General features: G+C 38.3%; 1 protein-coding gene across 1 annotated transcript; it reads left to right on the top strand.

The window, feature by feature from the left end:
• The first annotated feature begins 1,175 nt into the window (after positions 1 to 1,175).
• LOC122078750 (probable phospholipid-transporting ATPase 8) lies at positions 1,176 to 26,233 on the top strand. The gene is made up of 11 exons (XM_042644866.1): positions 1,176 to 2,322; positions 14,591 to 15,948; positions 16,048 to 16,158; positions 16,571 to 16,847; positions 17,808 to 17,896; positions 18,001 to 18,109; positions 18,239 to 18,448; positions 18,575 to 18,700; positions 22,135 to 22,233; positions 24,256 to 24,447; positions 24,867 to 26,233. Exons 1-11 carry the CDS (start codon positions 1,930 to 1,932, stop codon positions 25,476 to 25,478), a joined length of 3,576 nt encoding a protein of 1,191 aa, XP_042500800.1. The 5' UTR covers positions 1,176 to 1,929; the 3' UTR covers positions 25,479 to 26,233.
• The last annotated feature ends 236 nt before the right edge of the window (positions 26,234 to 26,469 follow it).

The following is a 26,469-nucleotide window of genomic DNA, read 5'->3' as shown; positions in this document are numbered from 1 at the left end:
GATAGATATTGAATGCTTACTCGTATGATCAAGTGATTGTATAAGCAACTGATCTATGTTGCCTCTGTAGCACGGACGGGGTGGGGTGTGCTACAAATCGTACAGGGTGGGTTTGGAAGTCAACACCTAGCTTTGATAACATCGGGTGGTCTTATGCACGATGCCGTAGGGAGAGTCCGTTACATGTGAAATATTAGAATGATTTTTTATATTCTTCTCTTTCATTTTCTCAAACAAGGTTTTTAGATATCTCTCTCTTTTTGCAAAATCTCGAAATTCCATCCACTCACCGTTGGTGACTTCTCCTTCACTACCCCACACAGAGTATAGAGGAATGATAGAAATAAGTAAATTCTAAATATTTATTTGAAGAGCCTAGACAGGTGGTATAGAATTCAAGCACCTTAGAGGTATGATTTTGATCATGATCCTTGACAGCGAGTCTCGTTGCAAAATGGAGGTGAACAAAATACCTATTTCTTTGCTTCGATGGAGGTCAGAGATGGAGTTTCTGCAGCCCCTATTTTTTTTCTAGTTCGTTGTAATTTCAGTTTGAGATGGTAGAAGACAAGAACCCTTCTGCGATTCCCATCATTTTAGTGTTGGAAAGATTTCAAAGGATCGGTTCTAGTGTTTCTCATGTACAAACTACTCTATGCAGAATTGTCGTTATTGACCAGTTACATGTCGACTTTTGCCGCGTGGTCTGATCGATGTTCTGCACCTCTATGGTCGAGCTTACGCTCGCAGGAACTCCGATCATGCCTCATTCATAATTTTCAATCCAACTGTTATAACTCATTATTACCTTTCGTAACGGTATGTTCGGGCAATCCACAAAATCAAAATCGTCACGCATGTGCGGAAGATTTCACTGTTTCAGATTCTTAATACAAAGCGGACACGTGTCTGGGTAGTTGTAAGTTTCTTGACTTCTCTTTTCCCTTCCATTATTATGGGGAAAAATTCTTCCTTTCAGGATCAAAGTATCAAACATGTAATTAATATACCAAAATACGTACCTCTATCGAGCTAATTCACAGTTGGATGGGCATCTGTTTGTAAGATTCTAATCTTACAGTGAATATTTCAACATCATCTATGGTTCGTTCTGTTTGAATAGTCAAAATCGTATCCCTATTTCGTATTCCGTATTTCCTTTTTTCGTAAGCATTGAATACCAAACCAAAAGAAGAGATGGGAAAAGGAGAGCCATGGCGTCTTGGCACTTGGGGCAGTTGAACGGTAATCTTCGTCTTCTTGCTTATAGAAGCGATAATGCGACGATTCAGAATAGCATTCGCAGAAATCGCGTTTTCGTTTCCATCTTGTACAATGTAGACATGGACGAATTTGATCTCACCGTCTGTAATTCCGTGTTTGAGCTGAGTCAGGAAGAAAGAAATCTGAAAGGAATCTCTTCAACTTCAACTTGAAGTAAGGAATTCACTTCAGAATCTCCGTTTTCTAGGGTTTGCTTCAAGTTTTTGGATCTCTCGACTCGTTCTATAGGGTTCTTTTTGTTTAACTTGATACAACAAATCGTCTATTCGTCGTCTGAGCTTGGTATTATAGGGTCTTCAGCTCAATTTCTTTGTACAGATTAACTTAAGAATTCCAGTATATGCGTATGAAACCGTTGTTTCTTTTTGAAAGATCTCAAAGATCTGTTCATGAAAGTCAATACTTTTGCTTCTCTTAGTTGTTTAGGGAATTGGCGTCTTTGTTAAAAAATGCTGTTCAAATGGGTGTTTCATCTATGTACTTATCGTCCACCTGATATCCCTTTCCAATCCTTTATATGTTTTTATGGATCATATTCTCATATGGAGGAGAGATGATAATGGAAATTTGAGAGGAGGTTGATGGTTTATCCGCATTAGCGGAACAAGGAATTAAGCACAATTTTTTATCAGTGGGGACCAGAAAATGCCGGGTGGCCGGAGGAGAGGTATACACTTTAGCAAGCTCTACTCGTTTTCATGCATCCGTCCTTCGGCTGAGGATGATCAGTCCCTGAGAGGGCAGAGAGGTTACTCAAGAGTGGTGTACTGTAACGACCCTGATAACCCTGAAGCATTACAGCTTAGGTACAGGGGAAACTATGTCTCCACCACCAAGTATACGGTAGCTAATTTCATCCCTAAGTCTTTGTTTGAGCAGTTTAGAAGGGTTGCGAACATATACTTTCTTGTGGTGGCTTGTGTTTCCTTTAGTCCTTTGGCACCTTACCGGGCTGGTAGCATTATTGCACCTCTTGTGATAGTGATTGGAGCTACAATGGCCAAGGAGGCTGTCGAAGACTGGAGGCGCAGGAAGCAGGTAATCTATGGTAACTTTTCTATTTTAGATTTAAACTTTTCAGTTCTATGGTGTTGAGTATCTACCACATTGTGGGTGTGATTGGACTATAATTAGAAAAAAAATGATTTTACTGTCTTTCAATTGCTTGAAGCAAAACCAATTAGGTCTTTGGTTGATTCTGGCAATTTTTTATGTTTGGCATGACTCACCGTAGCGGTGCATTTATCTTTTTTGACTTCTTCTTGGCTATAAGATTAAATCTTTTTGTTTTTACCCTTCCAAAGTTCACATTTAGTTAAAAAAAAACCCTAACTGAAGAGCACTCATATATATGACATTATCAGCGCATTAAAAATAAAAAAATAAAAAAAATAAGAGATGTTAGAACCCCCACCATGGAGATCAATTTCCTAACCCTTTGGTGGAAGTATTTGTCTGGCTGGTTCAAGCAGAGGTCCCCCTTGTAGTTGATGAGGATTCCTTCATAAAGCACACATTAGTGGATGATTCTTGTAATGGCTTTTATCATACCATGAGGAGAATCTTATGATACTTTTGCTTCATATAGCTGTAATTGATCCCGTCTTAATGTGATTGGACTTGTGATATCCACTTCCCATCCATGTCTCTTTCTTTTTTTGGGTTGGTAAGCTCCATGTCCAAATTCTAAGTTTCTAACTTTGATGTCCGCAACAAATGATTAATTTTTTTTTTATCAATGGAGGGGAAAATATTTGCGGACCAAAACTGGCCGAGAATGGAATAAATGCTGCATTCAGAATTGCGAGAATATCCAAGAGTTTCCATAAATATGCGAGAATGGCTTGATCCCATATTTATCACTGGGGACCTACAACCCTTGTTTACACAGACACAACTGTGAAGGTGCTACAGCACCTGACTTTAGACAGCCACAACTGTCAACGAGCTACAAACCTGGTTTACCCAGCATAAAACTAGGAGGGTGATGTAGACAAACACGATGGGTTACATTATAGAAGAAGGAAGAAAGCAGCCAACAGCAGCCCAGCTTTAGTACCAGACCAGCTTTAGGCTGATCGAGCCAGCCCAAGCTGGCCCCAGTTTTATCTAGTTCTGGCTTCTACAGCAGGGTCATTGAACCAGCTATCCTATGGTTATTTCCTCCCGTATTTTAGTCTTCAGTTGGTGCCTTCTAAAAGCCATAAAGTCATTCATGCTGCCATCAATCCAGCCAACAGCAGCATCCAAAGTTTCCTTTTTCTCTCTTGCGAGCTCCCTTGCTGCTGCCTTTTTGTATCTTGTGTTTTGACCAGTCAAAGTACAGGTTGGAGTGTGGAGTTAGTTTTCTAGAAGGGGGTCTTCTATTGTCCTATGTTATTTTCTTAGGGAACAACTTAGTATCTTATTGCTATCAGCTTCTATTTTGTGTTTCCTTTTTGGGTTTCTTTCTATTATTCGAGTCCCTAGCCTCTACTATTTAAAGAGGCATTACTGTAACAATTAACACTTAATCAATCAATGAAGTTTACAGCCATTGTTGCTTTGATTTCTGAGAGAGGGTGCTTCAACAATTGAGATAATTGTGGGTGAGAGACCTAAGACTGAGAAAGTCCATCCCACCCACATCTATCCCATCTCTTTGTTCTCTTTTGTTCTTTTGTTATAGCTCGTGAGAGAGAGTTTGAGAGTTTATTACAAGTTGGTTGAAGAGTTGAAGACCTCAAATCCAAAAGCCATTGAACACCAGCCAAGAGGAAGAGATCGACAGCAGCTGACAGGGTTTTGTGACCTGATCGACCTTGGCAAGATCTCCCAATCCAGCAGTCAACTTGCAAGGCCCTTTCAAGGGTTTGAGAGCAGCCTAGGAGGACCACTCGACCAGCTTTACAGACCCATCTGGGCTGCCAATAGCCAACCACAGGCTTTCTCCTAACTCTGGTCCTAAACCCTAGTTTCTCCTATCTGTGGTGAATATGATCGTGAATGGTTTCGTACCTAGTTGGTGGGTTCAAGTCAAATTTGGAGGTTAGATTGGAGATATTATTGGCCACTTTCTACCAAATTTCTGATCCATCAGAGCTATGGTTTGTGTGACCTCATATTTTCTCCATTTCAGCCTATTTGTCAAATCTGAGTAATTTTCATTGGAGATCTGATCTGAAACTTTAATCTGTGTTTGGTTTGGAGTTTGTTTATTATCTGGGGTTGTTTACTTAGGTGAACTACTATACATCAGAGGCGCTGCAACGCGTCACATTAGGTAGCTACAACTACCAGGAGCTTCAACCCCCATCTAGCATCCACTAAACACCCTAGTACAATAATCAATGGGCTAATCTGTTTTTCCCCATTTACAGGCTCATTACAGCATGCAAATCCCTACCAATACAATACAAGTATTCACCTGGGCATTTAACGAAACATCTTGCCTATGGTAAGGACAAGAGTTTCAATCTCAATGCAGGTTCCGACTGAGTTATGGGATGAAGCAGTTGAAAGACTCGAAACCTAGTCGAAAATGGGTATTTTTGGGGCAAAATTTGACATGTCATGGGCTGGTCAAAACTGATGAAACTACCGAAACTAGTCGAAACTAGTTAAAGCTGGGCTCGTCAAAAGACTCAAAATTGGTTGAAACTTGGTAATTTTCAGTCGAAACTGACTGAAACTATTGAAATGTGCGAAATATTGTCGAGAAAGGTCAAAACTGATTGAAACCAATAACAAAACCCTTGATTTTGTCTTGGCATAGCTTGAAACTAGGAAATTTTGGTTGGAAGTTTCGACCGAGATTTAGAACTTTGGCCTATGGTGAAATACATACTATGAGATTTGCCAAACGGGTTACCTATGTCATGGGTAACCTTCGGAGATGCTGTAGGTTGAATGTCTTCAATCAATGTCGATATCCCCTTAAGTGGCTCACATTCATCGATGCCTTGTTGCCATCAAAGCTTGAACCAAGTCGTCACTTGGGTTACTTGAAGCTTCTCACAAGAACCAAACCCTAGGTTCTCTTCATTGTCTCCTCCTCTTCTCTTCACAAAACAACCCTCTTCAATTCATAGGCTTCAGCTCAACATATAGAGACCTTCAAAGAATGTTCTTGAGCAAACTAAGCATTCTTTGTGCTTTCTTCACAAATCCCTGAATGTATTCTTGAGAGCACAACACCAAATCTTCGATGGAATATGGAAGATTGGGGTTCTTGGGTTCAAGCTCGTTGGGGCTTTCTCTAAATCTTTCTCCTCCTCCTTTAAGCTCAGATAACCTCCCTCATCTTTCCTATTCTTCTCTAGGGCCTTTTCCTATTTTTTCTTAGGAGTTCAAGTGTTAGCAACACTCAAAAATTGACTTTAAAGACCCCTAAACCGCAGCCAAAAGCAGACCAGTTAGAACTGGCAGTGGTTTGATCATATTCTTTGCACCATCGGCAAATTGACCATGTCCAGCGTCAGAATGATTTGGTTCAACAGCTTTGGAAAGAAGACTTGAAGCTCTACAACTTCCATTATGAACTTCAACCTAGATAGAGTGGAAGACCTTGAAAAATGTGCCGCAGGCTTCTGTATATGCAAACAAAGCATACTAGTCACACTGCATGGCCTTCACATTCGAGAAGATAGCGTCTTCGACTGAGTTCAGATTGTGTTGCTTCTTGAGGCATATCAAAAAAGACTTGAAGCTCTCAAACTTTCATGATTTAATCTTCAACCTAGGAGGAGAGGAAGACCTTGAAAAACCCACCGCAAAGTCAGAAAACAAACCCAAATTTCCCCCAGCCTTTGATAGAACCCAAGAGCAACACAGCCGTCAACATGTCTGTCCTTTCAAACCTCCATATATATCTCTCATCTGATCTCCAATTGACCCGATTCTTTTTTCTATGTAAATTTTGTGACAAAACCAGAAACCTGTAACCAAACCATAAAAAGAAGAAGGAGAAGAGATCAAGAGAAGAGGAGAGATGCAGACAAAACCGTGAGGCAGTCTGCGATAGAATGAATGACTATCGCAGACTCCTCCCCCCAATTTTATAATATTCTGTTTTAATAAAAAAAGTACAAAGACAAAACTACCCCTGTACCCTGCGCTACCCATTACAAGAATACTAATGAGATGAAATAAAACTAGGAAGATAGAAACACCCCTAAAAACTCAACAAAGTTGACTGGAAGGGCTACATTTCTCATGATATGACCTTCAACATAGGTGCAATACATGGGTTCCAAAATCTATCTTGAAGCTGATGCAAATGCTGAAACTGCTACATGAAGGATACATGCAAAGCTTGAAGAACAAGTCATAACTTCCCACTCCAATATCGACTTGGTATGATTCAAATTTTCTTGGGATTCTAATTGAAAGATCTTCATATCTCATGTTTTGAGCTTCCACTTATTCTCAATGTAGGACAGTTCAAAAATCAGCTAAGTTACTGCTACAACATAAACATGCAGTTTTCAGCACATAACAACATCCTTCATCTTCGGCATGGATTTTCATCATGCGAACACATCTCTCAATTGTCAACTCATGATGATGCATAATGTAAGACTAGAATCACAAGTGATCCTAATCCTAGGCATGATCTGAAATTTTGGCTGAATAGAGAAGATGTTCCCCAAAGGCATGGTTCTACCTCTCAAACAATCTCTTACAACAAACAAATAAAAGGAAAATAAGAAAAGAAATAGAATTCGATGGAGGGTTGAGAAGGGGGAAGAAGAACTAGTGAATGGGCATCTCACCCTCTGGTTTAGGCATCTCACCTAGGGCATCTCACCCAACTGCATCCCACAACACAACAACATAAGCACCTTTTTTTTTTTCTTTAATAAATTCGTACTCCATGTTGTAGCCTCTTACAAACTAATATAGAAGTCTCAAAACTGACTCAAACACTAAAAAGGAAAGGCCTAACCCAATGCTTAACTAATTGGAAAACCTAAACTGACTAGGAAACTGAAATAACAAAGGAAACAGTCTCAAAGCAGGACTGTGACTAAACGAGTGAATTAAATCCCCTTTTCCTACTATCTACCCATATTTTAGGCCCATTAAAGTGGCCCATTCCAAAGAAAACTCATGGGATCAAAGGCCCAACACATACATAATAAGGCTTATTTGCAATAAAATAAGCCCATTAAGTGACTTATCTGCATCAATTTGCCCTCTCTTAGAAAAAAATCGTTCTCGAATTTTGTAGAGTGTGAGGGTGATTATAGCATGGTGCATGTCCCTTTTCAAGCTGTAAAAAAATCCAGGTAGCTCTTTGATAATAATGATGTAGTCTAGAATGTGAGGAGCTCGATTTTCTAGATACTTCAATGGGATGATGAACTCCACATATGTAACCTCAACATTGTCGGACGTATCCACAGGGTCATCTACATATGCACCTTCAACTACTGTGTTCTTGACCTCCACAATTTCAATCTCAAGCTCCTTAGGATCTTCCTCTTGGCTATTCACAGTCATCACAAATGTTGTAGTGTCAAGTTCCTCAGTCTCAACCTCATTACCCATTGTGGCAACCTTGTTGCTTTCGAATTCTTCCACATGAGTCTTGTTGATGGCAACATCAATGACTAGCTCTTCCTGGACAGTAGGAATTGCTGGAATTTTTTCGACACTAACCTCAACTTTTGACTCTGGTTCATTGGTTAGAGGTGTATTCTTTTGTTGCTCCTTTGCAATTTGTTGCAAGATAAAGGCCACGTGGTCAAACAATACCTTTATGCTCTTGTCACCTGTGGGTGGCTTTTGGGGTGTAATTGGAGGGAACTCTGGTGGCAGTAAGTACATACTTCGTTCATGTTAGATAGGTATATGCTCGCCAACTTGTACTGCATCTTGTCCCAAGTTCTAGGCTCACGTCCTTGAGCTTGAAGTTGCCTTTCACGGATTCTCCATTGTATTCGAACACAATCACTCATTTGGGAGCAAATGTATTGAAGCCTTTGCGTCTCTGTCAAGGTGTAGTTGTCAAAGTACACATCTAATTCATACATCCATTTAAGGAATATGTGTGAAGAAAGTTTCTCATGAAATTCATGTGGCTCCATCTTTGGTCTGGCTAGGCTCTGTTACCAAATAATGTAAGACTAGAATCACAAGCAATCTTAATCCTAGGCAGGATATCACAAGCAATCCTAATCCTAGGCAGGATTTGAAATTCTAGCTGAATAGAGAAGATGTCCTCCAAAGGCTTGGTTCTAGCTCTCAAATAATCTCTCACAACAAACAAATAAAAGGAAAATAAGAAAAGAAAGAGAATTCGATAGAGGGTTGAGAAGGGGGAAGAACTAGTGATGGGCATCTCACCCTCTGGTTTGGGCATCTCACCCTCTAGTTTAGGCATCTCACAGCACAATAGCATAAACCATCTTTTTTTTTTCATTAATAAATTCGTACTCCATGTTGTAGCCCCTTACAAACTTATATAGAAGACTCAAAATTGACTCAAACACTAAAAAGGAAAGCTTAACCCAATCCTTAACTAATTGGGAAACCTAAACTGACTAGGAAACTAAAATAACAAAGGAAATAGACTTAAAACAGGACTCTGAGTAGACTAATGAATTAAATCCCGTTTTCCTACTTTCTACTCATATTTTAGGCCCCATTAATGTGCCCATTACAAAGAAAACCCATGGGATCAAAGGCCCAACACATACATAACTCAACCCAATGCTTATTTGCAACAAAATTAGCCCATTGAGTGACTTATCTGCATCAATGGCTACCGTATCGACCCTACTGCCAATTGCCTACTATGCCAACTAAGCCATCCATCTGACTACCATTGAAAACTATGCATGTTGCCTTTGATGGCTATACCAGCTCAACCATTATTATCAACCAGTTATCCGACTATGCCAATTGAGACACCTCGTTGACACTTCCATTGCCACTGCACTGATATTGCCTGCTGCCATACTGTTTGCTCAAAACTATACTGAAGGTACTTCTCATGCAACATGCAACATGCAACTGCAAGCTACTGCACTATACCTTAAGCCCTTGTCACCAGCCCATGCATATGTGAGCTGTTCAAACTGACCATAGACAACCCTTCCCACTGATCGAGTGCATTGACCTTCAAGAATACCAATACAAGCTCAGTGCTCAATGGATGTTCCTGGCTGACTGTGTTGACAACAATGAAAACAACAACACCATAGTTTTTAAGGCGCTGGTAAGGCGACACCTTGGCGCTGATGCGGTTTAGAGATGGTAAGGCAGTGCTTCGCCTTACGTGAAGTGGCGCCTTATGGGGTTTTTTTTTTTTAAAAACACATTTTAAAATTACTTGATGGAGATTCCAAATATAGATTTTTTATTGGTAGGTGTATGATTTTGTTAACACTTGAGATGTATGGGATCAGCTTTACTCCACTAAAAATTACCAAAACAAACAAAACAAAAACACGATTCACAAATAAGGTTTGGATTTTGTCAAGGGTTTTAAGAAAGGGCTTTGAGAAGGAATCAAAGAACAAGGAAGAACCACTGATCTAGGCAATCATTTTGCTCCGGCAGCGGTGAACTTCATTCTTCTTTGACAGGAGTAAAAATATAGTGGATGATCTTAAGGCTTAGACACTCATTTTGGCATCATAGAGGTAAGTATAATAAATACTTGTATTTTTTATGTCTTCTTTTCTTTATATTTATAATTTGGTTTCATAATTATGTATTTATATTATATGTTAATATGTTATGATGATTGATGATTGATGATTGATGAACTTAGTTTATTTACTTTATTGATTTGTTTTCTTGATGAATATCTTACATTGGTATGAATATGAGCCTTTAATATTTATTTAGCATATGAGTAATAGGATTCAACTAAGATTTGAGCAAAATAGATTGGTTTTAAAAAAAAAATTACACAGGAACACTTTAGTCAATAAGGCGACGCTTTATGCCCGCCTTATCGCTAAGGCGATCCGAAAGACCCTCAAACGCCTCCGTTGCCTTACCGCCTTAAAAACTATGAACAACGCAATGCAAGCTGTGCTCAACATGTGGCTGGTGCTCACTTTCTCAGGCCGCCATCACTATTGTAACAAACTAGGATCTGTAACCAGTAACTGTAATAGAAGAGAGAGAGAGAGAGAGAGAGAGAGAGAGAGAGAGAATAGAAGAAGGAAACCTACTCTAATTAGGAAATAAAAATCTAGCCTAACTAGGAAACAAGATAACCTAAAAAGGAAAGTAATTAACTCAATCACGGTTGGGACAAACCCCCAACTCGTGACTCAATCTCAACACTCCCCCTTAAGTTGAGTATAGATATACCAAGAGAAAACCTCCAGCTTGGACCAACAAGAATAGACAATTAAACGTAACATGGTCTTGAGTAGTAGCTGTAGACACCAGAGAGCATGGAGAGAACTTCATTCAACCAAATCATAAAGCTAGTAGCATCAAAGGCTCTTCCCAAGGAAGGCATGTAGTAGGTAATAGTCATCTCCACAAATGAGTGAAATAAAAGTAATGACAATTTAGCATCAAATAGCTACATCAAAAGCACTATTTTCAAAAGAAGGCAAGTAGTAGGTAAGCAAGTAGTAACATCAGGTTGCCGAGGACTAAGTAATAACATTAGGTTGTCGGAGACCAAGTAACAACATCAGGTTGCTAGGGAACAAGTAGCAGGATCAGGTTTTTGGGGGCCTAGTAGCAGTATCAGGTTGTTGGGGACCTAGTAGCAGTAGCAGGTTGTTGGGGACCAAGTAACAACATTAGGTTGTTAGAGACCAGGTAACAATATCAGGTTGCTGGGGACCAAGTAGCAGTATCAGGTTGTTGGGGACTAAATAAGTAAAAACATCAGGTTGCTGAAGACCAAGTAACAACATACAGTTGTCGGAGACCAAGTAACAACATCAGGTTGCTGGGGATCAAGTAATAGCATCAGGTTGCTAGGGACCTAGTAGCAGTATCAGGTTGTTGGGGGCCAAGTAGTAGCATCAGGTTGCCGGGGACCAAGGCTGCGTTTGGTAGTCATTCAGTTCTAAAAATAATGTTTAGTGTCAAAAACAGAATTTTCCGTTTCTGTGTCAAAATTCTATTAAAAAAAATGGTGTTTGGTGAACCTGTTTCAAGAACGATTATCCCTAGATGTTTACTTTTTTTCTATTTGGAACGAAACTGAAATGACGGAACAAGGTTTCTTCATTCCATGTTCCATCATTTTGCGTTTCTAGCTTTTTTTTCCCCTTTTCGTTCCAAAAAAACCGAAAAATACCAAGTTGACACTAGACGCTTTATTCCCTTTTTTTGTTCCCATAGAACGGAAAAATGTCAGAAACATTTTGCTGGATGACTGCCAAACTCAGCCCAAGTAACAACATCAGGTTGCTAATTACCAAGTAGCAGTATCAGGTTGCTGGGGACCTAGTAGCAGATAAAGCAGACAATATAAGACACGTGTAGCAGTACACGTGAACAAACAATGTCCAATAAGCAGCGTCTCAAAAGATGAGTAGCACAAATAATCTCATAATCGGAGCATAAAAATAATTTTCAATTTCCCTCGCAGTGTAGCAAATAGAAACAAACTCATAATCAAGAGCATAAAAATAATTTCCAATCTCCGTCGCGGTGTAGCAAATAGAAACAAATAATCTTCAACCACCATTTCATGACAGATGAGCATCAAATAAACATTCCAATCAAGAGCAGCCACGCCCAATATCCTCCAATAATAGCGAGTAGACCATCGCTCCGTGCAAATACCCAACTTGTGAAAAAATATAGCACCCCAAATTGATGCGATCTTAGGGGTCCAAGACCCAAAATTGAGTGTTCTGTGCCCACAAATGGCAAATATGCAAGTCTCAGGTTTAAAACCCATCACAGACCACAATTATGGGTCCATCCAAAAGTGCACTAACCAAGTAAGGGGGTAACGGCATTTGTGTAAATAACCAAAATTTTCAAGGGGTTAATTTGGTAGTGAAAGAGGCAATGGGACAACAAGGGAATTTGAATTATTGTTTGGGGATAAACTAGGAAAGAAGGTTAATTAATGGACGTGAAGGCATAAGAAACAAAGGGAGGGGCAATATTGGAAATTAAAGAGATAAAGTAAGAAAACCAAGTAATGGGAGTAATGTATAAACTAGGAAGCAAAACAAGGTGGGACACAAGGGTGATTCATGTTTATTGAATAAGGGAAAACTTGGAACTTGGAAGGCACAATGACTCAATGGCAAAATGTAATAAGAGAATAAGGGAGGGGTGTTAATATTGTATGTGAAATATTGAAATAAAAGAAGACGTAAGAGAAGAGTGTTAAGTACCGTGACTGTTTAGCACGAGTGCATGACCAGCGAGAAACCAAGGGTTTCCATGAAGGAGAGAACTTCCTTGAAAGGAAAGAGTATTCATGCAACACTAAACCAATAGCCGCAAGAGTGGGAGGGGATGAGGTGGTAATCAATCAAAGCATGCAGTGAAGACTTGCAAACCAACAATTTTAGCAATTCTAGAAGCAATTCCAGAAATCGTTCAGATCTAATAATCGATGCAAACCAGGAATTCCAGAAGACTTGTGATAGCAGACCCAGTTCAGCAGCAAGATTCATCAATGATGAAGTGGCGTAGCAGAAGCAGCATATATGAAATCAATCCCAGCAGCCACACCAAATCGATAGCAGAGATCCAGAGTGATGTCCGACCGTTGGTGGCTTCCAAGATCAATAAATTAATCAGCAGTAGCAGTAGTAGTTGCAGGTAGGTTCTTCGTATTCATAATTTTCATGGAAACCGTAGATCTTCTTCTTATAACAACTAGGATTTCATTAGTAGGAAGTGACCTTGGAATGACTCTCAAAACGGCTACTGGTTACAGCTCTGATACCATGTAACAAACCAGGATTTGTAACCAGTAACTGTAATAGAAGAGAAAGAGAACAGCCGATTGTATATGCCAGTCCCCCTACCATCAATATATATATATTTATATATATTAGTCAATGGGTTAGAATCTGATAAGGTAACTAGTACCTTGTACAGCAAGAGAATAGAAGAAGGAAACCTACTCTAACTAGGAAATAGAAATATAGCCTAGCTAGGAAACAAGATAACCTAAAAAGGAAAGTAATTAACTAAATCACGTTTGGAACAAACCCCCAACTTGTGACTCATTCTTTACAACTATAACTGTACATTGCTGAGTTGCTGAGGTGATGAAACTTCAATGAATCAGTTAAAGTGTTAATGTTACATAATTGTCAATGTGCCACTTAGGCGGCACATATTTGACAAGTCAGGTCTTAATGCTCAAGGTCAAGGATTAAAGTATCGGTATCGGTTGGCTAAATTTAAGATATGTATTAGAGGGTATTGTATTGTATCGGAGATACGCGCTAAGATATGTTGAAGATCAAGGATTAAAGTATCGGTATCGGTCACCGTATCGGTTGGCTAAATTTAAGACACGTAACGGAGGGGTATCGTATCGTATCGGAGATACTTTAAACCATGCTCAATGTAACCAGCGAGCATCGAGGTGGCTGTACCTAGAAGATGAAGGAAACATAAGCAAGATATGAAAACATACCTGGAATGCACTCATCTTTTTTTATTCTTGTCCCTTTTCTACTGTCATATGTAAAAATTCAAGGTAGAATGATAATAGAGAGTTCAAAATTTGGAAGAGGAAGAGGCCAAGTCCTTTCTCAAAGTGTATGCAACCCAAGTACCCAACTCAACTCAACAAAGCCAATTAGTTCTTGTGGTTAAGCAATCCTATATGTTGCTTCTTACATTTATTAGTATCATTTCTTCACACCCCCATCCCCCCCCCCTGGGTGTCTTTTTCCCCCTTTGAATAAGGTAGTTATATTGCATTGGTGTAAGGGCAATAACTGAAAAGAGAAAAATTAAAATGCCAAAAGCATTCGGAAAGGAGGGGAGCTTATAACTGATTTACTTTGGCCTTTTCTTGAAAGATTTATATATCTTGGGTTGTCGATGAATTTTATTTTGAATTTATGGTTTTTCCAATTATTCATGCAATAATAGAAGCAGATACATCTTAAAAACTGATGCATTTTACCAATAAAAATTTTAACTGATGCATGAAACAGCAGTGATTTCTGTCAGGTTGTAGCTTGCACCTTGTAGACTTAATTTATTTTGTTTGTGCCATCTGTTCTCGTGGATGGTTTATGAGCTTGACCTCTGTTGGATATTCTCCAATCAATAGTTAGCTGTCATCTGGATTACTGCATTTGACTCTCTCCTTTTTAATCTCTATTACAATTCAATTAATGGGTTTCAGGATATAGAGGCGAATAATCGTAATGTCAAAGTGTATGAAAAGGATCATACCTTTAACGTAACTAGGTGGAAGAATCTCCAGGTTGGAGATCTTGTCATGGTGGAGAAAGATGAATTCTTTCCTGCTGATCTGCTTCTACTTTCTTCAAGTTATGATGATGGGATTTGTTATGTTGAGACCATGAACCTTGATGGTGAGACGAACTTAAAAGTCAAGCAGAGTTTGGAGGCAACAGCTGCTCTGCATGATGAGTACTTCAGGAAATTTAAAGCAATTGTGAAATGTGAGGACCCAAATGAACACTTGTATTCCTTTATTGGAAGTTTGTACTATGATGGCAATCAGTATCCTCTTTCACCTCAGCAGATCCTTCTGAGAGATTCAAAGCTTCGAAACACTGAATACATCTATGGAGTAGTTATTTTTACTGGTCATGACACAAAGGTAATGCAGAATGCTACAGATCCTCCTTCAAAGAGGAGTAAAGTTGAAAGGAAAATGGATAAGATAATTTATATCCTTTTCGGTGCCCTGGTTTTGATTTCTTCTACAGGATCTGTTTTTTTCGGTGTTCAAACTAAGAATGATATTAGTGGAGGAAGGTATAAAAGGTGGTATCTTAGACCAGATTCTACAACTATATTTTTTGACCCAAGAAATGCTTCTGTTGCGGCATTTTTTCATTTCTTGACGGGTCTTATGTTGTATGGATATTTGATACCAATATCCTTGTATGTCTCCATTGAAATTGTGAAGGTTTTACAGACTATATTTATTAACCAAGACCAGGATATGTATTATGAGGAAACAGATAGGCCAGCCCGTGCTCGCACTTCAAATTTGAATGAGGAACTTGGTCAGGTTGATACTATACTGTCCGACAAAACTGGTACTTTAACGTGCAACTCCATGGAGTTCGTTAAATGCTCCATAGCGGGTGTCTCTTATGGCCGTGGTATTACTGAAGTGGAGCAGGCTATCACAAGAAAGAAAAAATATGGTGCTCCTGAATCTGTTGATGCGTTGTCTGGTATAGAGGAGCATAGTGGCAATATTGTGGACTCAAGAAATTCAGTCAAGGGTTTCAACTTCATGGATGAACGTCTCATGGAAGGGAGGTGGATGTATGAACCTCATGCTGATGTCATACAGAAATTCTTTCGTGTGTTAGCAATCTGCCATACTGCCATTCCTGATGTGAATAAGGAGACGGGTGAAATTTCTTATGAAGCTGAGTCACCAGATGAAGCTGCTTTTGTCATAGCTGCAAAGGAGCTCGGCTTTGAATTCTATGAAAGGACACAAAATAGGATATCATTGCATGAATTAGATCCTAACACTGGAAAAAAGGTTGATAGGTTCGTTTTCTTGGATAATGTTATATTTCCATTGGCTTCCCTAGTTTTATTTAGAAGTTCTTTATGCATATTTTGTTTGACTTGGTTAAGTAATTCCAGATCATATGAGCTTCTTCACGTCTTAGAGTTTAGTAGTTCCCGCAAGCGAATGTCGGTGATAGTGAGGAATGAAGAGAATCAGTTGTTACTCCTTTGCAAGGGTGCAGACAGGTCTGTTGTACTTCATTTGCTTATTCTGTACTATTCAGTGCATAAATAGTAAGCAAGGTTTGAAAACTCTGTGAAATCTCAGATATTTCCCTTTTTTTCTTTTACGGAAACGAAACTGCATACAGAACACAAAAGGACACAATTTCGATCATTTTGTTTCGAAATTTCGCTAATCTCAGTCCAAAAAATGCACTATCTTGTCAAACTTCTCTGTCATCTCGGTCATTTTGTTTCGTTCATTTCGCTAATTTCACCCATTAGCCCCCCAAAATGGCCAAGCAAAACACATGGAAAAAGTACACTATTACGGAGGAAAATTTCAGTGGTTTTGAAACCACCAAAACGAAATGAGTTCTTGAACCTTGATAGTAAAGTGTTTTGATGCGAAAGTTTGTCTTTCTTTGCTGTTCAGTGTAATGTTTGAAAGGCTCTCAAGTGATGGGTGGATATTTGAGGTAGAGACCAAAGATCACATTAACAAATATGCTGCGGCAGGTTTAAGAACCTTGGTAATTGCGTATCGTGAACTGGCTGAAGAAGAGTACACAGTGTGGGAAGACGAATTCTTAAAGGCCAAAACATCTGTTTCTGCTAACAGAGATGCACTTGTAGATGCTGCAGCAGATAAGATTGAGAGGGATTTGATACTTCTTGGTACTACAGCTGTGGAAGACAAACTGCAAAAAGGGGTGAGTATCCAACTGTCATCTTGAAACTACTTTTAACCTTGAAACTGCTTTTGACTTGTATTGGAGCACTGCACGGTAATTTACTATGTGGGTAGTATCTCTTGAGTAATGCATCATCCTATATCTGCAATTGATTACACATTATGCTTAGGGATTGGAATAACCCCCTCAAATTAAATGTCTATTTTCTGTTGAAGACTCTTCACTTACAAACAACCTTAACTAGAAGCACAGACAAGCACAAGGGCACTTGTAAAAATTGTATAAATACCTTACAGAGGCTTTGTAAGTCTGTAACATCTTCCATTGAGAATGCTTCTATATTATATATATTTATATATATATATATATATATATATCCTTGCATGCATAATTGTCATGGCGCTAAGGCGAACCAGGACGTTGGAGGGCTGTCTAAGTGCTTAGGTGAGAAGGCATCCGCCTTAAGGCGAACAAGGCGAGCAAATGTTATTTTTTATTTTTTCTATTTTCTATAATTATTTAGTAAGCTATATATACCTTGTATCATAAAAAATCAACACTAAGCCACATCAAGTCATTAAAAATCGACATTTAGAGAAATGCTCTTGTTCTATAATAAGTTTGACTGGTCAAATGATTTTATTTTTACATGAGATTTCCTTGTGTTAAGTAAAACATAAAACCAGCTTTCCAACAAGTCTAAGATTACTTAAATCTGAGTTGTAATGACAAATTTATGCTCCGGTTAAACTTATTTTGTCGTGTGCAAATACTGTTAAAATTGTCTGAATGAAAATAATTTTATGGATATCAAAACAAAAGATTATTTTACTGGATGGACGCCAAGCCTTGACAACTATGCTTGCATACGAACTCAAAAGCTTATAAACCAAGGAAATACTAAAATCTTGTTGAGGACGAAGTTTGTACATGAATAGATGGTTGACTTTTGAACTGATGACCTCTTTGAATGGACAGGTTCCTGAGTGCATTGAGAGGCTCTCCCAGGCTGGGGTTAAGATATGGGTCTTAACTGGGGACAAGTTGGAAACTGCAGTCAATATTGGGTCTGGTTTGCTAAGCTCTCAATCCATTTCTCATTTATATAGTGTGGTAAGCATGGGGACAGTGTGTCCATTCTGAAATATAATAACCCAAAGGGATCCTACAGGTATGCATGTAGCTTGCTGAAGGAAAAGATGATGCAAATTGTGATTACACTAGAGACACCAGATATCATTGCCTTGGAGAAACAAGGAGACAAGGAAGCCATTGCAAAGGTATGCAAAATGTCAGGATTCTGAAACAAAAGATTGATCAATCATTTTTTCTTTCTTCCTTTGGGGGGGGGGGGAATAGGAGTCTTTAGCCGAGATGCTATGATTCTGACAAAAATGTATTCTTATTAGGCTTCTCTTGAGAGTGTGACAATGCAATTACGGGAAGGGAAACATCAAGTTGTTTCTTCTAGACAAAGTTGTGTTTCATCTGCTTTGATAATTGATGGTAAGTCTTTGACTTTTGCTCTTGCGGAAAATCTAGAGAACTTGTTTCTGGAGCTTGCAATCAATTGCGCATCTGTTATTTGCTGTCGTTCCTCACCAAAACAGAAAGCTCTTGTAAGTGCTACTTCATCTTGTTGACTCACAGATTCTTTAAAATATAATTTGTTTCAGTTTATATTGAATCATCAATTTCAGTTATTGATGTTAAAATAATCTGATAGAAATGTAGAAGACATGCAGGTCACGAGATTGGTGAAAAAGGCAACAGGTAAAACAACATTAGCAATTGGTGATGGAGCAAATGATGTCGGCATGCTTCTAGAAGCGGATATAGGTGTTGGCATCAGTGGTGTGGAGGGAATGCAGGTTGTCATAGTTTCTGTGCATATGAGGAGCCTTTTATCTTATTTATTTTATATATGTTTAACTGATTATAACAAAGAATTAATGTGTCATTTATTTCATATATATTGATCTTTCCTATAGTCTTTATTATGGAAGGTATCTAATTTTTTCAGTTTGAATTTGAATTTTGAACAAGGATATCTATTATTATGTATCTTTCAAATTTCATATAATCTAATATTGTCTAGAGGGCTTTCCTAATGAGCAAACCCTATGCCGTTACATTGTTGAGTCTGTTATGTGGTCTTACTATGTGTGGCATTTATGCTTTTGGTCTTCGATTTTTTTTTTTTTTTGGGGGGGGGTTCTTCAACTGTTAACGGAATCTTTCCTATGGTATCTCCAATCTGTTTTCTTCTTGACATATTTTATTTCCTAAATAACCAGAATTTATTTATAAAAAATAGAAAACATACAACCTGAAAACAGGATATGCTGCAAGTTCTAAAAGGATTATACATGTGAATATTGATTCTACTGTAAAAAACCTGTGACATTGTAGGTTTGATCAAGTGTTCCAAAAGATCATGGATATGGGTGGCTTCTACTTCAGTATATGTTGGGAAACCTCGATTAATGGTGTTAAAATGCTTGACCATTTGTTTCTCTTTTCCATTATAATTCAAGTGAGACATATCTGACTGAACAAACCCTAGAACTTTGATGATTTGAATATTGTGTTATCATATATCTTTGTTATACCAAACTATATGTTTGACTGTCTCAAACTGTTAAGTTGAAGTGTCAAATGGAAAATTCTTTGAATACCATTTTTATTTAATTTTTTTTTCCTGCAACGTTTCAATTTGAAAATTTGTAATTTTGTTAACAGACCCCATTAAGTTGGGATGAGGCTTTGTCGTTGTTGTATTATATGCTTTTGTCTTCCTAACATCACATTAATAACATTGGTATGGCTGAAATGAGGATGTTAAGGTGGATGGGTGACAAACTAGAAGAGATAATGAATAGATTAGAGGTGATTTAACAGTGACCTTGATAGATGACAAGTTTAAGAAGAGTCATTTGAGGTGGTCAGGGAAGTACGATGGAGGCCAATGAATGCACTGTGAGGAGTGATAGTCTTCAGATTAGAGGAACTAAAAGAACTACGATGGGGCCCAAGATTGTTTGGGGAGTAGTAGTGACAAAAATACTGATGCAGCTTTAAATGTGGTTGAGGGCAAGCCTTGGCGGAACGGTGAGGTTGTTTTATTGCAACTTGGTGGTTGCAGGTTTGAATCAAGGAAAAGCCTCTTTGTATAGCGGGGGTAAGGCTGTGTAAAAATGCCCCTCCCCAGATCCTGCAGCAGCGGGAACCTCATGCACTAGGACTCCCTTTTAACTTTAAAGGTGGTTGAATGACGAGACTGGATTCCTGTAGCTGACCCCATTTATAAAGGAAAAGACTTCGTTGAGTGAGTTGTGTTCCTAACAAGCTAACTATTTCTAAAAATTTCATTAAATTATAGAAACGAAGTTATATATTACTTATACATTGGAGATGATGTTTCTGCAAATTAATTGCACAAAGACATCAACAAAGAAATATGTTAAATTAACTTAGATTATTAATAACAACTGATATAATCATTTTACGTAACTTGTTCATATAAGATTCTTTTATTTTTTTTAATTTTTTTTTTTGGTAACTTACTGTTCATGTTATCTTTATATATAATACCTTAGTACATAGTTCACGTGGCAGAGAAGTACATGTAGATGCCAGAACAATAGTTGGATGCTTAGTTTAGTTGTGAGGAATGACATGCATAGTCTAGGCCTTGTCCCAAGTATGACCTTAGATAGAGCTAAATGGAGATCCATGTAGCTGAAAGCTGAGATTTTCCTGACTTGCTGGTGATGGGCTTCTTTCCTTTTATGTTCATTTCTTTTACTTTTATTCCCTTACCTTTCACTTCTCATTTTTTATTGTTGATCGGATCCATGTAGCTGATCCCATTAAGTTGGGATAAGGCTGAGTTTGTTGGTGTTGTATTTGTACTTGGGTTGGGTTTTGAGTCCATTACATGCATGGGGGTAAATTTTTAATTGCGTGGGGATAGGGTTTTAGGGTTTCCTATATATTGTTTTGTGGGAAAACCCTAAATACAACTAAGGGGAGATCACATTGTGAGGTGGAGAGTGGACGTAGGCATTCGTGCCGAACCACATTAAAATTCCTCATGTTGTGTGTGATTGTTTGCTTGGTTTCTTCCTTTTGATTGCACATTCGTCCCCAACATAGCGATGCACTATTGAAATCTATGAAATACTTGTTTGATTAGCTGTTGAACAAGTCCAAGGTCATGTAAGCTGGAATTTGTTTCAGCTATCTGTGAGAGGTTATCCTTGTATGTCCCATTGACTGTTTAAAGGATTGTGTGATTGTTTGCTTGGTTTTTTCTTTGTGATTGCACATTCGTCCCCAACATAGCTATGTACTATTGAAATCTATGAAATGCTTGTTTGATTAGCTGTTGAACAAGTCCAAGGTCATGTAATCTGGAATTTGTTTAAGCTATCTGTGAACAGGTTGCCAATGTATGCCCCTTTGACTGTTTGAATGATTTAGCTTGTGTTTTTATGGTTAAAGCACTTATCCTTTTAAGATTTAGGTCTTTTGCCTTATTTCTCAGAATCATGGTGCTCATAAACTTGATAAAAATTCCCTTTCAAGTTTAGCTTTAGGATAGGTTAATTTTCAGACATTCTTATGGATATACAGGATTTCCAATCCTAAGAGGAAAAGGAGGGAAACTGATACTCGATTTCAAGCGAGTAAACAGAATTCCATACTCAATCTCAAGATACATATAGCATTCTGTGGAAAGCCATTTTGTTGAAATTCTATGTACATGCTTGGAGGGGATCTTTTTCATATCTTTTGAGATCCACCCTACAATATTGGATCAAGAAGCCAAGATTAAGTGATTTTAGCCCTTCTAAAAAGAAAGTGATTCTTGAGCCTCTTTCATGCTCATTTATACTGGATCTTCTTTTATAGACGGTGGAATGGAGTTACTAGAATTATATTAAATTGTTTAGTTAAAATTTAAAAACGAGTGGCTTATGAGATCACATCCAATGAGTGATATTTGGTGGCCTCTTCTCTGCTTATCACAAGGTTGTATACAACATTCGGAATATACTAGCAGTGTGGCACTTACTCTACACCCTGAAAGTGCCACTTAGTTGCCACACATTGTATGGATGGCTTTTTCTGTCATTTAATAAGGGCCAAAAAGAGGTCAAAGAGTATCTATCCCAGTATAATCATCTTCTTGCAAGAAGGACATTCTGTTATAAGAAAAACATCTTTATTTCAATCAACTTATTTTTTTAAATGACAAATGATAGTTAATATATTCATTCTGATTGGTTTTTGTTTGCAGGCTGTAATGGCTAGTGATTTTGCAATAGCTCAGTTTCGTTTTCTGGAGCGTCTGTTGCTGGTGCATGGCCATTGGTGTTACAGGCGAATAGCCATGATGGTAAAAGCTGTGACCTACAATTTCAATCACACTGTCCAAGGTTTTAAATTTCAGTGGAACTCGTTTCTGTTCTGGTTTTGAGGGGAACCATATTGAAACTTCCAAAATATGAGTTCCAGGCAAAATAGGAAAGACAAGCTGAGAAATGGAAAAATTTATAGGAATATTAAAGTTTTAGGATTTTTTTTTTTAGAACTTCAGCCAAGATTTAAGTCTGCACCAATTCGAACCCTAGTTCTATGAGGACACAAAAAACCTTGGTCTGAAATTCCTAACAAACAGTCAAAATGTGATGTAGCCTATATAAAAGAAAAGGTGTCCCTAGGGCACGAGGCTCCTTCTACTGCAAGGTCTGGTAAGGGGCAGCAGATATACAGAGCCTTACCCCCACTTTCGTTGTGAGGCTGTTTCCTTGATTTGAACCCGCAACCACCAGGTTGCAATAGAGCAACCCTACCGTTGCTCCAAGGCTCTATTCTAAATAACATACACAAGCTAGTAAGAAAAAAGGACAGTTTTCTGTCCGGGAGTGGCCCCTGCACCACACACGGGGCACATGAAATGATCACCGTGCCCCTTCTGGGTTCATGCACCCGTGTCTGGGCCCTGGGGGAGCTCCCGGACAGAAAAGAAAAGAAATGTCACTGAGGGAAAGCTTCAATAGTTATGACAGATGGAACGGTTAAAGTATTTGGGAATCTCAAAAATTATATTTAGAAGTTGTCATGGAGTCTAGGCGACTCAAGGCATTGGCAGGGGCTTGGAAGCAAGGCGACCAAGGGGTCCAAGGTGCCTAGATGCCTAGGCATCGACAACTATTTAGAAGTAAAAAATAATCATCGCTTCATGCTTTAGTTTAAGTAGTTAAATTGGCATTTAACACAATCTGATGGTTGAGGTGTGGCACAATGCAGTAGACACCAGGAAGACTGTACCAAGTTTGTTTTGCCATGTAGCACTACCAGAGCATGCTGTGCACTCTGTTCCTGACCTGATGGTCCACATAAAGATGGTGTTTAGTAACTTACTTTTAACTATATATATATATATTTTTTTTTAAAGTATGTAATCTACCATTATACTTTGGAAATTTGAGCTAAAATGGACTAAGTGTCATAGAGAGACCCTCTTTCACAATTGGACCAAACACCAAATTCAAGCATGCAATTTTGGCTGGGAGTGGGGGAAGTGCACCACAGATTTGTTGAAAGAAAAGAAAAACCTACATAACAACCTCATTTTCTTCTGGGTTCAATGCCCAAGGAACTTCATATAACAAAGATCAATCAAATGCAGCATTCCATTAAATAGTATAGAAGAATTTAAAATTTTAAATTCCTTCACTAGAAATCTGCACCACAGTTCGAACAATTCAACATGGAAAGAGTTGAGTACAAAGAAGTAGAAGATAAAATCTAAGTTAAAAGTTTTCAAAGAAACATCTTGAGAGTACAATGAATATGAGAACTTCTCTGCTTGAACATAAAAAGAAGCAAGAACATTGAGTAAAAATAGTACAAATGAAATTTTAAATATAATCTCAGAAAAGAAATGCAAAAGCTGCTGATTTTGAACCCATTTTGAATCAAGCAATAATGGCATTGGAAGATAGTCAAAATTTCAAATATTACATCCATTGGCATCCAAATGTTACATCATGTAGCCTATATAGTGCTTCCTAATTCAATGACTCTTTCTTTATTATTTGATATTATTTCTTCTTTATGATGTTCCATGGAAGCCCATTAAGTTTGGATTGATCAATTTTCTTAACAAGCCATAACTGTTTCTAACTAACATTAAAATTCATTAAAAGAAAACTTTATACAAGAATGAGAACAACTCCTTTTGTTTTAGTAGTAAGCTGGAGGAAAACACTTACTGTGATGATTTTCTTCCTAGTTTTACTTGAGTGGGAATTTGAGATGAGTAGCATTCTATTACTGAAAAATCAGGATTTTGATGGTCAATTAATAAATATTCTTTATGTGAGGTTAACACAGTGACTTTTTATGTCTGCAGATATGCTACTTTTTCTACAAAGATATAACTTTTGGTTTAACTCTATTTTGGTTTGAGGCTTGTGCCTCTTTCTCCGGCCAGCCTGCTTATAATGATTGGTACATGTCCACCTACAATGTCTTCTTCACTTCACTTCCTGTAATTGCACTTGGTGTCTTTGATCAGGATGTTTCTGCACGCCTCTGTCTCAAGGTACACAATTCACATACTTAGCTCTTAAATACATGGATCGATATTAAGCAAATAGTAAAAGATAAAAAGGTTCCTAGGAGATGGATATCCTCATTGCAAACAGAGAAATCACACATGCAGGTTAATTTATTGGTTGTTGGAAGATGAAATATGAAATTATTACTCAGATATTTGATTAACTATAATTTATATTATTCTTACAACACTTTGTTGTGAACGTGGTGAATTGCTCAACCCGAACTTCATTACATCCGACAATTTTGTTATGGGAAGTAAATGGAAGTCTGTTAGACATCATTTTTCTTGTCATCACCATCACCATCACCATCACCATCACCATCTCCTACCCTAGTGAAGAGGCCTTTTTCTATTTTTTTTTTTTTCCTGTCTATATTCTCACTTCTCAATTGGTTATACAGTACCCTCTGTTACATCAAGAAGGTGTACAGAACATCCTCTTCAGCTGGGCTCGTATACTTGGTTGGATGCTTAATGCGGTTACCAGTTCTGTTATCATCTTCTTCTTCACCACCAGCTGTGTCCTTCACCAGGCCTTCCGGAGAGATGGAAAAGTGGCAGGGTATGATGTCCTCGGGGTCTTAATGTACACTTGTATTGTGTGGACTGTAAACTGCCAGATGGCTCTTGCCATCAACTACTTCACATGGATCCAACATTTCTTCATCTGGGGTACCATTATCCTATGGTACGTCTTCTTGGTTATTTATGGTTCGCTTCCACCAACGGCATCTACAACAGCATACCATGTACTTGTCGAAGCTTGTGCACTGATTCCTCACTACTGGTTGACTACCTTCTGTGTAGTTATATCTGCATTGGTGCCTTATTTTTCCTACAAGGCTTTTCGAATCCAATTCTTTCCTATGTACCATAACAAAATTCAGAGAGCACGAATAGAAGACTCAGAGGCTCAAAGTTCTGTTGGGCTCTGTTCTGGGATTAAAGACATAATTTGGCATTCGAAGGAGAGACGGAGGCAGAGAAACTATGAAACAGTAGTGTCTCATTAACATGTCTAGTGTAAGGTGCAAAGGAAATGAAGCTTTGATATGTAGTTTGAACAAACATATATTCTCTTACAGAGCGATGTGATGCAGAGAGGATTGGGTCCATATCTTAGTGGTGGCTTGGAGTTTGACTCTTCTCAGCTATGGTTAAAGAGTTTTCACTGAATCCAAAGCACACCATCCTTGACATGGAAGAATTCACAAATACTGTTTTTGGCATCACCAAGTGCATAGGCTTTGGGTTATTTTAGGGTAGGAATGTTACCATCTCTGTGTTGATCATGAAACAGTGAGCCAAGTCCCTTTCCTACTGGAGTGTTTTAAGGAATATGGCAAATTGTGGGTAGGTTCCTAGTTTGAAGTCAGTGGTTATCTGTGACTCAGGAAAGATTGTCATTCTGAGAGATCACCCAATTTGTGTTGGCTAATATGATGTGATAAAACATCAACATTGGGTGCAGTCAAAGTGAGTGTGGACAGCCGCACTAAGAACCACAAGTCTTAATTAAGAAGCTAATCTAACTATTTATACAAGCAGACACTTGTTTTGCGATCAAAGATACGCAAGGATTTGATTTTGTGAGGTTAGGGCTAACTAGTTGCTAATGTGTTGTTTCTTCTTGAAAGTGTGAGTGAACTTTTGGCAAATGGAACTGTGGAAGTTGTTACTGTAGGTATGTTTAATGTTAAAAGTCCAGACTTGAAGCATAGTAAAGTAACTTTTGTAGTTGCTAGTGAAGTCAACTTTTACTGGATTATGAGGTGGGGTATTCATTAAATCAAATTTGATATTGCTGCTCAATAACCCATTGAGTGGTCAGTCACTTCTTTTTTTCCTATCTTAATAACTCAACCAGTACACTCACATGTCAGGAATATAAGTTCTATTTATATCCCCCAATGTTATCTGAGCTCCCATCTTTCTAATGCCCACATATCACATGTAACCTGTTCGGATGATAAGACGAAGCAACGTGAGAGATGTCATTACTAT

This window comes from Macadamia integrifolia, chromosome 5 (genome assembly GCF_013358625.1).
Source record: "Macadamia integrifolia cultivar HAES 741 chromosome 5, SCU_Mint_v3, whole genome shotgun sequence".
NCBI lineage: Eukaryota > Viridiplantae > Streptophyta > Magnoliopsida > Proteales > Proteaceae > Macadamia > Macadamia integrifolia.
Note: the sequence above shows the minus strand (reverse complement) of the source record. Positions and strands in the feature narration are given on the sequence as shown.